General features: G+C 44.3%; 1 protein-coding gene across 1 annotated transcript in view; it reads left to right on the top strand.

Moving 5' to 3' along the window:
- CCNY (cyclin Y) overlaps positions 1-15378 on the top strand; it is a 39061-nt gene extending 23683 nt beyond the window's left edge. Inside the window, exons 6-8 of the mRNA XM_012660961.1 lie at positions 4296-4462; positions 11613-11775; positions 13119-15378. Of these exons, the coding sequence (XP_012516415.1) occupies positions 4296-4462; positions 11613-11775; positions 13119-13235 (447 nt within the window). The 3' untranslated portion in view covers positions 13236-15378. The remainder of the gene's footprint in view (positions 1-4295; positions 4463-11612; positions 11776-13118) is intronic.
- Positions 15379-15993: the final 615 nt, after the last annotated feature.

The following is a 15993-nucleotide window of genomic DNA, read 5'->3' as shown; positions in this document are numbered from 1 at the left end:
TGTTGTCCACCAGCAGCCCCCAAGGTGTGTATTGCAAGTTGGTCACAGAGACATCCTGTGCTTAGCACATACCAAGCTTCCAGACTCCCAGAAGGAAAGTAGGTTCAGCTTACACCACCTTGTTTGTGTAAACAGTGTCGGCACAAAGAGCCACCCTTGTTCGTTCTGGGAGTGGTGGGAACCCTCCTGAAGTGGAAGGTCCCAGGTGCCGGCTGAGAGGCAGCCTTGGGAGCAGCCTGTCTAGGGCGGCAGCCTCAGACCTGCTGCGCTCACTCTTTTCTGCACACTGCGCCGTTCTGTTCTTTCCCTCCTGCATAATGTTTTTAGGTGGGTGATTGGGATCGTTCCTGGGCTGCAGAGGCCTACTCTCGTAGGGCAGAGTCTTCGTGAGGGTGTGTTGATGCGCATTCAGTAACGTTTGAAATTTACTTCGTGGCCAGCCCTTGCCATGTAGAAATGTGGGACTGGGGTCTTCCGTGTTCAAAGAGAAGCTGGAAACCCAGAGTCACTTTTGAAAGCTCCCAATTGTTTAATGTTAGCTCAGATTTTTGAAAAGAATCTCCAAGCCAAATGAAACCTGTCTACGTGCTACCTCCGGCCTGTGGACTGCTGGTTCTGCTTTAGGCAGTAGGGAGCCATCCAGGTTTTTAGACAGGTGTATCAGTTTCCTAGGGCCGCTTTAACAAAGTAGCACAGAATGGCTTAAACACCAAAAATTTATCATCTCACAGTTCTGGAGGCCAGGAGCCCCAAATAAAGGTGCTGGCAGGGTTGGTTCCCTCTAAGCGGGGCTGCAAGGGAAGGACGTGCTCAGACCTCTCTGCTTGGCTCGTAGATGCGCATCTTCATGCTCACGTGGGTGTTTGCCCCAAATTCATGTGTCTCCAAGTTTCCCCTTTATATAAAGGCCCCAATCATACTGGATTAGGGCCCACCCTGATGATCTCATTTTAACTTGATTACCTCGGTAAAGACCCTGTCTCCAAGTAAAGTCACATTCTGAGCTCCTGGGGTTAGGACCTCAATATACGAATTTCTAGAGGACACGATACAACCCTATCAACAGGATATTGACAGAATCATGCATGTATTTTTTTCGAGGATCTCTCTAGAGACACCAGTAAAAAAGGTCAGGTTGAAGATTATACTTGGTGTTAATTTAGTAACTTATATTCATAACATAAATATATACATACTTCAGGCTATTGGAAAATCTTACAGCATTAGGTACTAAAAGAGTCCAAATGTGAAAGTTACAGAAATTTTATAAACAGAAATTTATAATTATTCCTTTAAAATAATTTTTGCCACAAAAGTGGCAATTCATGAAGCATCATTTAATCCTGGGATTTTGGGTAGCTATCCCATTCCCCCCAAACAGTACGTGTATGAGATGGCTGTCTGGAATTAGGGTGTAATTGAGAATGGAATGAAGCCACCAACTCTTCTCACAAAGTCTTGACCTTATAGTCTTGCCCTCAGCCCTGGAACATGCTCTGATGGTGTAAACCAAACAGCTCTAAGACAGCAGGATTAAAACCATAGCTTGTATGGATTCAGACAATTAACCGACCCAGCATTACTCTTTAAAGTCAGGTTGGAATAATCTTAGCATCATTGGGATTTTCTTTACATATATCCTTGATTCCATGAGTTTGGGTTTTATCCGCTTCAAATGCATTGGAACAGTTACGTGCAATCAGCTGAACACTCTTTGTGGCTCTGTAATTGCTCATTAGCCTATATTTTCTAGAGACTTCTTAGGAGAGTCCTCATGCATTTAAATCTGAAAATTTAATTGAGCAAGAGTGACAAATTAGCAATGGTCTAGGGATTCTGTTCAGAAAAATCAATTGTGTATTATTTTACTTGGCAGAGAATTAAAATACCTAAGTGGGAGTTTACTAAAGAAATTGCAGCTGACCCTTGAATATAGCTTTATTGGCAAGTTCTGCTAAATTACATGCTATTAAGTAGAGCTTATTATGAATGCCTTATCTCCCAGCATAATAACTGCTTTCCCTAAGTTACGGGGTGTGTTGTCATGTCTGATTCCTTCAGTTAGCGCTAATGGAGCATCACGCCTGATAGATGATTGTTAGTTTTTCCCCCAAATATTAAATATTATCGGGTGTATTAACATCTATCAGCTAAGGTAATTTGAGTCAGAAGAAAATTTTGTCACCTTTTGCACGAAGCCAGTGAGAATCTGTTTCCATGGAGAGCTTGGAGAGGTTGCAGCTCCTGTGTATGAGGGAGCAGAGCCTTCAGGATCCAAGTGAAGATTGCTTCACAGCTGCCTTTTTCTGTTGGCTTAAAGATCTGGAGGCTTAGTTAGGGTCAGTCTAAGCTTTCTGCCCTCAATGCAGTTTTATTGTACATTTTCTGATTCTCTTTGGTGGGGAGCGAGAAGAGTTGGTCATCAGCCTTTGTGAAATGTGCAGTCTGGGGGCCCGAGGTCAATGCCCAGCCGGGATTCCACCTGGCCTCACCTGGATCTTCCTCTGAAGAATTAGGATTTTCCCACAAAGAAAAATTGTGGGCTAAAACATTAGCTACTTTTTCTGTTCAAATTTAATGTAACAAATGCCATAAAAAAACTAAAATCTCCAAAAATTGTTAAGGTTATTGGGGTTGGATTGAGTTGGTGCATGGCTGGCTTCTGTTTGCAAGTTACAGACTCTGAAACTGACATCTCAGGTGGTGATGCCAGTGATGGGGAGCGGCTGTAAATACAGATGAAGCTTCACTTGCCTGCTGCTCACCTCCTGCTGTGTGGCCTGGTTCCTAACATGCCATGGACAAGTGGGTGGCCTGGGGGCTGGGGACTGCAGTTTTAAAAGTCCTCTGCGAGTCAATGTTAATTACCCTCTGTCTGAAGAACTTTCTAAAGATCAGCCTCCCCCCTAAAGCTCCCTAATGAGGTAACAGGTGTGGAGGCTTCCCTTTTTTGTTTAACCTTTCCCACCACTTTTAGGAGCTTTGGTATTATTTAACTGAAAATAATCTGTATTTGTGTATTTAACATTTTCCCTTCCACTTGAGCCTTTTTTGGGGTATTTTGTAATATTTAAGACTTTATAGGCATTATAGACAATGAATAATTATAATACTATATATTAATAGATTTCATCTGTTCTAGGAAGCAAGTTCTTAAAGTATGGATGATGTCTGTTTAATTTTCTTTCTGAGGTAGTAGTTTCACTTTGCAAATACTTGATAAAAATTATAAAAATAATAACACCTAGCACTCTGGGAGGCCGAGGCAGGAAGATTGCTTGAGGTCAGGAGTTCAGGACCAGCCTGAACAAGATCAAGACCCCGTCTCTACTAAAAATAGAAAAAATTAACTGGGCATGGTGGTGCATGCCTGTAGTCCCAGCTACTTGGGAGGCTGAGGCAGGAGGATTCCTTGAGCCCAGGTGTTTGAGGTTGCTGTGAGCTAGGCTGATGCCACAGCACTGTAGCCCAGGCACCAAAGTGAAAGCTCTGTCTCAAAAAGTAAATACCAATAAACAGATTTTTATGACCAGAAACTATAAAAGGCAGTCTTACCTATGACCCAACTTAAGCCATGGGCTTTGTGAATATTTCTGATGTCTGTCTTCAAACTAAATTCTGTCAATTTAGAAATCCTATGTCATTTGGATTTTATTTTCCAAGTTCAGTTGAATTGATTTCATTCTAACTATTTGAACTTCTTCAGTCTGGAAAGATGAACAAGTTCTGGACACGGGTGGTGGTGGTGGTTGTGTAATAGTGTGAATTTACATAATGCCACTGAGGTGTACACTTAGAAATGGCTACATGGTCAATTTCATGTTGTGTATGTTTTACCACAATAATAAAAAATAGGTTTATCAACAACTGCATGTAAATCTGTAGTTATCAACATCTCAAAATACAAAGCTTAATTTAAAAAAAAAAGCCCACCGACACACACACAAGTTAGGCTTATTGCCTTCACACTGTTTGTTCTCTTTGTTGGAATATTTGTCAAATGTGTATTAATGTCATAGTTGCCAGAGTGAGAAATTGGCCTGTGGCTCCTGGAATTTGTTCCTGCCCAGAGTCTAAGACCCAGCCACGTCCACACTGCATGATGGAGGGTGAGCTTTAGCCCATTTCTCATCAGACTTGAGCTGTTTGGCCTTTTAAAAATAAATACGGCCAGGTAATAAATTCCTGTTTAAAGGCTGGTGAAATGGAATTAAGCAAGGTTAGCATTTCCGTAAGTATGCTAGCGTGTCAGAGAAAACAAGTCATTTAGCTCTGGCGTTGTCCTGTCTGCCCAGGTATACCTTGAAAGACTGTTAACGTATGCAGAGATAGACATCTGTCCGGCCAACTGGAAGCGCATCGTGTTAGGGGCGATCCTGCTGGCCTCCAAGGTGTGGGACGACCAGGCCGTGTGGAACGTGGATTACTGCCAGATCCTGAAGGACATCACAGTGGAGGACATGTGAGTGGGGTTGTCGCCCAGTATGGGGCGGCGGGGGGGAGGAACTGTTGGGAAGGAAGCCACGGCCCTTGTTGAATGGCCTGTGTGGTACAGAATGGATGAACTTGACTGAGCGTCCATCGTGAGCTGGCACGGCAGGGGCACGGTTGCGAAATGCTGTGTGCAAAAGCCTGTGTTTCTCTTCCTGTGGGTTGTGAACTGGTAACGCTTTGTGGTTTTGCGACACTGGTTTACTGAAAATGCTAACAGGCAGGCATCCCTTGACGTTGATCAGAAAGGCGTGGGCTGGTGCTGACACCACCCTGGGAGGGTTGGCATTCGGGCTCCATGTCTCACTGCAGACTGATAACTGCGAGGCGGTGCCGCACAGTGCGCCGTGGGCAGCAGGCCTACGCGAAAAACGGAAGAGCTGAAATGTTACCTGTCTCTGTTTAGTTTCAGGGAGAAAATTTTCGCTTTGTCATGTTTTACAAGTTCACTTCTTAAAAGTCAGCCTGTGTCCCTGGGGCACTCATGTGTCGTCATCATCAGGGCTGCGTGTTCTCCCTCAGCTCAGGGAAGTAGCATAAATCAGGGGGTTGCTGGGTGCTGTCCCTGTCCCCACCCTATAGCTATCAGGGCAGTGTCGGGGTTTCTCAGGTCAGTCTTCACATTTAGGTGAGGATTACAGGAAGGAGATCTGCAAACTGTTATCTGGGATCTGGGGGCTCTGGAAATGCAGGAGATGGGTTCAGAGCCTCTTAGGAAGGAGGAGTTGTAGCAGATTTGAGACTGAACTACTCATGGTCTTTATGGCTTATAGTCACTTCTGACATTGTTCTTGCTAAAATTTTTCTCGTATTTTTTGTTTGGCATATCTCCTTGACAGACCGTGTCCCAATCCCCATCCATGTCCCTGCACCCAGTCGTCCTGGGTGTGTAGGATCTTCACATGCCTGTGACTACCACTGGGGTGGTGGGGGCGCATCCCGGGCCGCAGGCACGTGGGCACGTCGGCTCCGGATCCTCACCAGCCCGGGCCTGCGTTGCCTCTGGTCACTGACTTGCGGGGCGGACCATCTTTGTGGGGCCCCTTGAGGCATCCTTGTTTCCGTGCTCTTGGGGTGCAGAGCCTGCCTGTGTCTATATGAAGTAAGAAAAACATAAGTTTTTGATCATACTTGAAGGTGAAAACGGCTGTTAAAATAGTTGCCATTTAGATCATAAAGGAGGTCAACATTTGGGCCTAAGGTGTGACAAATTCTGGCCTATTTTCCTTACTGGGGGTTATTCTTTAATCAGCTCCCTGATGTCATTTGACACTGAACTGCATGTTGTGGGAATGACTTCCTGGCTGCCCCTTCCTGTTTGTGTAAATTAGGTGACACATGACCCGTGACTCGGTGTGGGTGGTGGTACCAGGCTCTGAGAGCGCACAGGGGCCCTGCCACGAGTACTCGTGTCTGCTTAAAGTCAAAAGAAAATACCTGATAAAGTCAGACTTAGTTAGATCCTAAATACTTTTAAAATTTATATCCCGGCTATTTCCAAAAAGAAATGAGATATGAAGGCAAGTAACAGATACCACAGAAGCATGGAAACAAAAGGGAGCAGATAAAAGGGTGACGAGTATTAAAGGTGGGAAGGAGATGCCGTTTTTTGCTCTGATCCTTAATCCACCAGGTATAACTTGCAAAAAGGCCAGCAACACTGAATTTCCATGTAACCTCAGGATCTATGGAAAATCCTTTCAGTTTCAGTTTATGGAAAACTTGGATGAACCCTGTACAAGGTATCTGTCAGTAGTTAGCAGTGTCCAGGTACCAGATTTGAACGCTGAGGACAAAGAGGTTACACAGTGTTCCAACAAAATGTTTAATAAGCAAATGGGGAAATTTATTCCCAGTTGATTAAGAAAGGTTTAGCTCTGTTAATCCCAGTGACGTTCCTTGTGCAGTGGTCAGATGGGAAAACAGTGGAAAATGAAGTGTGCTGGTCCCCAGGCCACTGGTGAAGGTGTTTTAACTAAGTGTCTGAAATACTCATTTTTTAATTTGTCCTTCTCTCCTTAAAATGGGAGGGTAAAAATAACAGGTAATTTGGAATTCCAGGTTCTTGGGTTTTATTCATTGGTAGTTTAAATTCCAAGTTAGAAAAAACTAAATAATTACCAAGAATATTTATGATAGCAAGAATAACAGCAGCTGTCAGTTATTGAACACTGCCTAGCTCAAAAGGAACAACTTCTGTTTATATCTCACATTTACTCATGAAGTAGTGCTATTGTTATTCCCATTTTACAGATGGAAACAGGCACTGAGAAGTTAAGTAAGACGCCTTGGTCACTTAGCTAGTAAGTAGCAAAGATAGAATTTGTTTTTTCTTTTTTAAGCAATTGTAGCTAAAATTGTTTCAAATATTCAATACAAAATATAACCATTTTTGCAAGTCAAGTCCCTTTTTACACAGAGAAGTTAGGAAATTTGGCCATAGTTCGTTCAGCTGAAATTAATCTTAATATGAAGAATTGTTTTGATAATGATATTCTTAACATTTGTTCTTTCTGTAGGCAGCAACACTGTGAATATTAAATATATATTAATGAAATTGGGTTTTCCAAGTGCAAAATAGTAATAGTTGCTTTATTCATTAATATTTTGAAAGAACCAGCACTGTGGAGAGGGTAGTAATAGTATTCATGAAGAATTCTGTTCCATAGTTTGTCCAAAGGAAATTGGTCATTTTTTTAGCCTGGTTTTTGTCCCTTTCTTGATAGCTATTGACGACCAGCCTGCCCCAATTGCTTGCAGCTGGGAAGAGGAAGGCATATAGGAAGACCTTGTGTTCCTAAAAGGTCCAATTGTAAATAGTTTCCCTGGGGAAACTCCAAATAATGCCCTGTTCCACTGCCACCTGCCAGGCTGAGAGCACACCCTCAGGGGGGCACGTGTCAGGGGTGACTTGTGCTCCTCCCCTGTCCCCACAGAGCTCTGGAGAATGAAGGCCCTGAGTCAGGCCAAGTGTAACTCGGCCAGGCTGAGTCCTTGTATTGTTACATCTTGCATATTCATTCCATCATTTGTCTTGAGAGCCACTGTGATCCATTTATAAAGTCCTGTTCACTCCGTGCTGATACATATGTTAACATACTATGTATATTCTCCTAAGAAAAGTTGATCCAACAATTGCATATATGGAAATTTGGGAAAAAACATACAAGTCTTCCCCCTGCCAAAAGGGAGAAGGAAGCAGGAGGATACTTTCTGGGAGGGGATATTAGCCAAAAAGGATGCTTTTGAATCCATGTTTACAGTCCCTGGCTGTACAAAGGTGCTCAGTTATGTTTACGTATCTGTTTGGAGGTGTGCGCCAGGTGGCCACAACAGCAGAGATGTTTACGTGTTTTGGCATGTCCATCCCTAGAAGAAATGTGGAAAATTTTATATCCTCCATTTTTAAGTTGACATTTAAGATTTGCAAAGGACATTATTTGTAGTATATTTTATATCATAGTATTTTAAAATTAAAAGTTTGCTTTGGAGACTGAATACCATAGTAGTATGATACCCACAATCATCCATCTTCTTAGAGGTGGAAATTTTATATTGTTCCTTTTTCTCTTTGAACTCATAATTTCCAGCTTCTTCCTACATTATTTTTTTCCTCGAATTCTGTGTAACAAAAACGTACATGCAGGTTAGAACTGCGGTGTTATCTTCTGGACTACAGTGTTCTGACTTATTAAAAACATTTTTAGGTCTGAGTTATCGTTAGTACACAATTGATCAAAACAATGTAAACAAATTTCAATATAAATAGTACAACCTTATGGGAAATGTCTCTTAATGAGATGTTTTTGTGGATGACTATTACTGATAGAATGAAACAGAGGTTGGCATCAGTTCTTTAACGTAAGAGTTGAGAGAGCATGTTCATATATAAGTAGGAGAAATTGCAAGTTTTGTTATAACACCAACTAGTGGTCACCCCTCACAGGTTCAGCTTTGGACAACAAATGACAATTGGTGTAGACGGGAAAGGGATGTGGAAATTTAATTGTGCAGAGTTCTGCAGGCAAAAATGCTGTAAAAAAAAAAAAAAAAATTGCACTTTGGGGTTTGTCTTTCTTTGGTTTTGTTTCGCAATAATCCTGTAAGGGTCATTTTCATATGTAGACAGAGGAATCCCAAAGACGGAGGAGCCAGGTGACTTGTCTGAGTGTGGCATGGCAGACACAGACACGGACTGAGGACCTCGGTCTCTCCACAGATGCCTAGGGTCTGGTTTTTTTTTTTTTTTTTAAGAATTGTGATTAAAATATACATAGTATAAATTTTACCATCTTAACCATTTTTAAGTGCACAGTTCTGTGGCATTTAGTACACTCACACTGTTGGGCAACCATCACCGCCTCCCATCTCCAGAACGCTTTCATTTTCCCAAACTCTGTCCCCACTAGACACTAACCCCCCATTCCCCTCCCCTGGCAGCCACCGTTCTACTTTGTGTCTCTGTGAATTTGACAGCTTACCCAAGTAGAAGCATGCGGCATTTGTTTTTTTGTGACTGGCTTATTTCACATGTCCTCAAGGTTCATCCATGTTGCAGCATTTCATAATTTCCTTCCTTTTTAAGGCTTTTTAATATTTCGGTGTATGTATCCATTTTGTTTATCCATTCATCCGTGGACGCATGGGTGGCTTCCGCGCCGAGCTAGTGTGAATAACGCTGCTGTGGACGTGGCTGTGCAGACGTCGCTTCAGGACTCGCTTTCAGTTCTCCGGGTGCATACCAGGCAGGGACTTGCTGGATCGGCGCCTGGGTTTTGAAGTGAGCCCAGTTTTCTAGAAAAGCAGGCAGGATATTAGACGATGAAAACAACTCCCTCTGCTCCATTTTAGAGTCCTATTTTCAAGGTGCTAAATTGCACCAAGTCGGTTGGATTTCGGTTCACAGTCGATCTAATGTAGCAAATATTTCTGAAATGTGTTTTTTGCTTACAGAGTTGAATGTGTTTCTTACAGAGTTTTATACCAGAGCTGTTTCCGCGTAATTATCCAAATGAGGGAAGTAAATCCATCAAGCCCATTCTCCGCCTCACTGTTAGCTTTCTGATAATTTATCACGTAGCAGGCTGTCCCTTTAAGATGTGCTGCTGCAGTTTGGAAATTCAAAGTTTGGAAATTATTTTTATTTTCTAAATCTTGCCTTCGTTTGAAAACACAACAGCTCTGAAATCCCCATTTCCCCCAAAGCTTAACTAGAAACATTCAAGAAACTCAGGCGTGACTGTTTTGCAAGGGTCCCTGGGAAGATGCCACCTTGTGCAAAGGCAGATTTCTCTTGACTTTACTCACAGGTGTAGTTTTCAGCTGGAGTCATTGGTGTCTGTGTGCCATTTGGGACAGGATTATCAGACTGGTTCTCTTACAATATTAAAACAAGATTTTCTTCTTAGCATTGGGACAATGCTCTCTGCAGTGATGCCTTTTGGCCACCAGACGGCGATGTGTCCACAGGCAGTGCCACGTTCGCCTGGGTTGCTCCTCCTAGCCGGGTTATTGGGGCACTTCGGGCCTTATTGGTGTTTTTGACACTTGTTTTATTGAAATCAGTATTTAACAGGATGATCTCTTGTTAAATCTCATTCAAAAGAATAAGTAAAATTCCTTTAAAGTAAAAATCATCCCAGATTAATTTAAATTCTTTAAAAATATAAACTTCAGCACAATATATATTAAATACATTTGGAGCTTGTTAACTCTTTCACTAGACTGGGTAGAAACAACCAGCAAGTTACGCGGTTTATCCGCTTAAAAGACCTGCACGTGACCTCGCTCAGGCCTTCGTCAGCGAGTCGCAGAGTTTCGTAGTTCTCATGTGCTCCTGCCCTGCGTCCTCGGTGCCCCGTCCCTCGGGCGGGGGCCGAGTCCTCTTCAGTCTCCGGTACCTCAGTGAAGTGACTCACTGGCAGCAGGTGATACAGGACTCAGGACACCATTGGGGACAGGACGGTGTCACGTTGGCTTGAGGCCTGGAGCATCAGGACACATGCATGCCCGGGTTGGAACCGGGACGCTCAGGGGCGTTGGAGGAGCAGACCAGGAGGGCTGGGCCTGCGCTCGGGACCAGGCTTATCAGTGCCCAGCCTCCCTCACCGGAAACGGTGACCACTGTGTCCCCCCGTGGCAGGAGTGGGCCCACCCTCAGGCCGAGCTCCATGCTTCCCCGAGCTCGGTTCAGCTCTCCCTCCTGCGGGAGGCCTTCCAGCAGGTGCTGTGCCGGGGGCGGGTGTGTAAAAGCAGATGTCGCAGTTCTGGAGCGAGGAGACAAGCAGGAGGGACTGGGCTGAGCCAGCAGTTGCAGGGCAGGGAGAGATGCCTGAGTGGGGCTGGGGCAGCACCGGCTGCTTCCTGGAGGCGGCGGCTCTGAAGCTGAGTGCCCAGCCTAGGACCAGCACCCAACAAACAATTCCATCACAGAGCACCCTGCCCCCAGGTAGTAACAATCTGGAAATAAGCGTAATTTGAAAGATAGTTGACATGGGGGGAAGCTCTCAAAGTAAAAGTTGTAAAATTTATTCCGGCCACCCGTTGTTCCTTTCCATCAGCTGTAAGTGGGTTGGCGGGGTGGGACCCTAACACTGCTCCACGGACCTGCCTTCTGAGGGAGTAGTTCTCAAGAGTGAGGGCCAGGGACTAGCAGCCCAGCCTGGCTGCCACCTGGGAACTCACTAGAAGTGCCACTTCTCAGGCCCCACCGCAGACTGCAAGTCTGAGGGTGGCCCCAGAGGTGTGTTTGACAAGCCCTGCAGGTGATTTCGGGGACGCACTGCTGCTTCCATGCTGCAGAGTTGGCCAGTTCCCTTTTTATGGGGCTGGAACCGGACAGCCTCCCCACCCTTTGCCTAAGAAAGCCCCTAAAAGGGTCCTCCACTGTTCTCCCCGGAGCCAGGGAAGGGCCCTTGAGGAAGCCGAGTTTTTCCTGTGGGCACCTTGGCGCGAGGCCCTCGCTAGGCTGCACCTCTAGTGTCCAACTAGGCAATTAATTAGATCCCTCGTCTCCCTGGAGGATGCAGTTTTCTGGAGCCTGGTCTCCAACACCTTGCCTTGGCAGCCCACGCGGCTGGTGCGGCAGCTAAGCTTGTGCTATTCTTGTCTTTGCTTTGCAGGAACGAGCTGGAGCGACAGTTTCTCGAATTGCTCCAGTTCAACATCAACGTTCCCTCCAGCGTCTATGCCAAGTATTATTTTGATCTTCGTTCTCTGGCAGAAGCAAACAACCTGAGCTTCCCCTTGGAGCCCCTGAGCAGGGAGAGGGCGCACAAGCTTGAGGTACAGGGCTTGCAACGTTGTTTCCTGGTGCGCTGTTGCATTGTCTGAGCACCACAGAACCGTGTGGTCTCCTGCTTTGCGTTACAGAATAAGGACAAGCTACCCTGAGTTATAGCTGGACAGTTAGTTTAGTTCATTATAATTTGTAGAACTTCACAGTTTTAGTCATCTTAATGTGAATTTCAGTTTATACTTAATGTGCATTGATTGTTTTGAAATCAAAGATTTTCTAGAACTGTTATTCTTATAGTAAGGCTTTTTAAAAATATAAGCCCACCAAAATATTTCCCAGCATTCACTTTTTTAGGAAAAAGCTGCTACCAGATGATATTAACAATTGGGAATCCAAAAATAATTTGATTTTTGCTTTGATATTTTTTTCCATAGCTCATTTAGTGCTGGGGCTACCCCATGGTCTTAGCCAGGGTTTCAGGCCTTTGTTGTTAAGCTGTGTGACTTTTGTGTGTCATTGCCGCAGGCTTGTATGCAGCTGCCTCTTCCCACGAGCTCTTCCCCTGGGTGACTTCTTGGCAGGAGGAGGGCTGGGTGGGAGCTAAGCAGGATGACCCCTGCTCCAGCGTGTGAGCCCGAGGCAGGTCCCTTGCACCCTGGACCCCTGTCCCTGGGGCCGTCTTGGTCTTGTCCCATAGAGCCTTCGGCCAGGTGGGTGTTGGCCCCTTGGTGCAGGGCAGGATGGGCAGCGTGGTGGCCTGACCCTGCGGTGGGCCAGAGGTAAGGGAAGAGAGTTATGGGTTGCAGGCTTCAGAAAGCAAAAACCCTAAACAAGATTTTTAAAAAGTAATATGTTAATCTCAAGAAGGAAACTTAGCCAATGATGGGAAAGAGGCCCTCGCCACCCTGTCCTCATCACCGGAATGTCAATTACATTGCCTTCTCCCGTTTTCTTGGTCCCTTCTTTGGCCATCATCTAGAGGTGACCTGAGCCCTCGGCCGTTTCCGGCTCTGAGCCTCTGGTTAACAGCACAATGACAGCCGCTCAGCTCAGTGACCCTCGTGCACACGAGGACGCCAGGGCATGTACATGGGTCACAGCACCTATGGAGCGCTAGCGTGGACCCCAAGTCTGCCTGACCCCCAGGCTACACTGTCCTACGGTTAATTATTTCACAGTCTGAGATTCTTTTCTCATTGGACTGTTAGCACTTGGGAAACAGGGACTGTGTCTACACTTCCTTCTTGGCCCCTGGTGGCCAGCGCTCCAGAGGGGCAGGAACTCGAGGGTCTTCAGTGCCTGGAGCGGTGCTGGGCCCAGAGGGGGTCGGTGTAGGCAGCACTTGCTCCCACGTCTGGCCCTCACCCGGGTTGTCTCTCTCGCCCCTCAGGCCATCTCTCGCCTCTGCGAGGACAAGTACAAGGACCTGAGGAGAGTGACGAGGAAGCGCTCGGCCAGTGCTGACAACCTGACCCTGCCCCGGTGGTCCCCGGCCATCATCTCCTAACGCCGAAGCCCCGCTGGAGGCCACAACCCTGCGGTTTCTCCTTTAGTTTGAGAAAAGACAGACTTGGGGTGGGTTTGTTTTTTTTCCTTTCCTTTTCTTTTTAAACTCATAGCTCCGTCGGGCTGCCTCGATGACCGCCGGCTGCGAGGGAAGCAAGTCAGTATTCTGGAAACCCCGTTTCCCGCCGTCGGTCACAGCGCCCCCCTCGTGGAGGAAACGGACTCTGATCCTGGAGGAGGAGTAGCGGGAAGGGGAGTGGTGGCCAGGCTGGGAGAATGGTAACCCAGCCACTCCCGAAGTCCCCCACCCGGTCAGTAGAGCGCGACGGACACAGCGTAGATGACAGAGTTGGACGTGCATTAAAGACAGTGCTGCCTTCCCACCTGGGTCAGTGTGTTCTGTGAGACTTCTTGCATTCCTTCTCGCTGCTTTTTTGGGAGCTGGGGGATTTTTGGTGGTTTGTTTTTATCCTGTTTTGGTCCCACAGAGCAGAGAACATAGTTTGTACCCACCACGGCACAGACATCCAAATAAATAGTACCGGTTGTTTCTCTCTGCGCCATTTTGCGAGCTATCTCCTGAGCTTTCTTCCTCACCAGTGGGGTGTGCCCGTTAGGTCTCTGTGCACCTTTATTTTAGAGTTTTTCTTCAACACTGGCAGGATTCACTTGACTGTTGTGCTGAACCAAAAGTATCCCTTTCCCCCTTACTCGTCACCCCAAGAAAATTCTAGATTACATCGGTGCTTGTGCCTTCCGGTTTTCTTGCTGTTCTGGGTTTTTTTGTTTTGTTTTTTTTCCCCTTTCTGTGAGCTGAAGTTACAGTTACAAACTCAGACTTTGTGGGCTGAAGGAACCAATGTGTGTGGCAAAGGGTATCCCCAGGTTGGGAATTTTTCCAGAGCGCTGGGTGTTTGAGTAGGAGCCATTTCTTTGTACTCCCTGCCTAATTCATTCCTCTCCTTCCGATGTCCATTGTTGCAAGCAATATTCTCAATTTTTATATGTTTACTTTAAATCAAAGTTAGTCTATTTGTATAAAATTTTTTAAAAATCTAAAATTACAAAAAAAGGTGGGTGGGTATACTTGTGGGAAGAACATTCAAGGGAAAAATGTTAACTGAGGTATTTTTCACAGAATGATTGAATAAAAAAAATTCAACTTGCATTTTCATTGTGGGTGCTTAGAGAAGTTCTAAAAAATTCAAACTGTGAAGGTTTCTGCTTCATTAGTTATGACCATACTTTTTCATTCTGACTCTTCCTGATTTCCTTATGGGCTAGATAAGAACCTTTTACATCAAATAAAATAAAAGGGTTAATGATAGAATATCAAAGTCTTAAGAATCTGAGTCACTTGCACATATACAATGCTTTGGGTTTTTGCATTTTAGGTAAAGGTAACAGTGACGGGTTTCTGAGTGTTTTCCTTTTTCAAATCTCTGTGAAGTAAACGGCACCAAATGATCTGTGTTTCACCTTCCTCCCATGTGAGCTTGGAACATTCTGGAATCTTATAGTAAATAGGTCTTGAGTACCCTAAAGTCATACACCCAGTCCCCAGACTTGCCTGCTCTTGATGAAACACGCTTGGGGAAATGGAAGGGACTCAGAACGTCAAAAATCCTAAGAGCATCAGGCCAAAAGTGTTAGTCAGGTTTCAGTGAAATTTGTGTCATATAGAAACACGAGTGTTTGGGCCAGAAATGTCACCATGTTCTTTCTGGCCTAAACTTTCTGAAGCAAACAAGCAGAATATCAAAAGTTAATTATCTTTCTATTGTAATTGTGCCGATACACTCTGTATGGGTACCAAAATCAGCTTCTCCCTTCAAGAGTTGAATTTAGAACTTTAAATACAAATCTAAAAATGTAGAAAATATCATTTTATATTCCCTAATCTATATAGCTTAAAAAGGGACATATTTTCTTAGCTGAATATGAATACCTCTTAACCATAAATTAGTTCCTCTCGTGTAAATTCCTATTTTACTGATCCATTTCAGGAAAGAGGTTCTGCTGCCTTTATAGCAGAAATCTTATTTTTATCCCTTTTATTTGAATGAGAGATTTGAAAATTGAATTATGTAAATATTTCAATGCATCTGCTATTTTGTGGAGTTTATTAAACTACTTTAAAAAATTGTATAGTCTATTTATTGTATGTATGTACATACAGTCTGATACCCAAAATTTAAAGTGGATTCCATAAAACCTGATTCATTCTTGTTTAGACTTACTGAATATTGTTTTAGCCTTGTGCACTGGACTCTACCTCTGTATAGGAAAATTTTCCATATTAATTAGTATTGATCTGTATTAATTGGTTATGTTTCTTGCACTAAGAATTTTTAAAACTCTGTAGGTTTTAGTTTTACTTTGGCAGTATGAATCGACTCGACACCTAGGTAGATACTTTAGGTTCATTTCATTTCATTTTTCTACATGATGACGAATAGTTACGTTTATTCTGAGTTTGCCAAACCAAAACAAAACCAGTTCAGTACCTATTGATAAATCGTAGTGACTGTAATTCGTGTGCAGGGTGATTCAATGCCCTACTATTAAAGCTGGACTGCTGTTTAGGAACACATTGTCTTAGTGTAGTTTTTGATTGGAAAATTTTTGTCATTAATGAAAGAAGAAAAACCACATAATTTGTTGACTTTAGATTTGACTTAAAACAACAAAGTCATTGGGACAATAAATGTATGTCCCAATGACTTTTTTTTTTTAAACTAGGAAAAGGGAAAGAAGTC

This window comes from Propithecus coquereli, unplaced genomic scaffold, assembly GCF_000956105.1.
Source record: "Propithecus coquereli isolate 6110/MARCELLA unplaced genomic scaffold, Pcoq_1.0 Scaffold69, whole genome shotgun sequence".
Taxonomy (NCBI): Eukaryota; Metazoa; Chordata; class Mammalia; order Primates; family Indriidae; genus Propithecus; species Propithecus coquereli.
The sequence above is the reverse complement of the archived record's forward strand: the minus strand, read 5'-3'. Positions and strand labels throughout refer to the sequence as shown.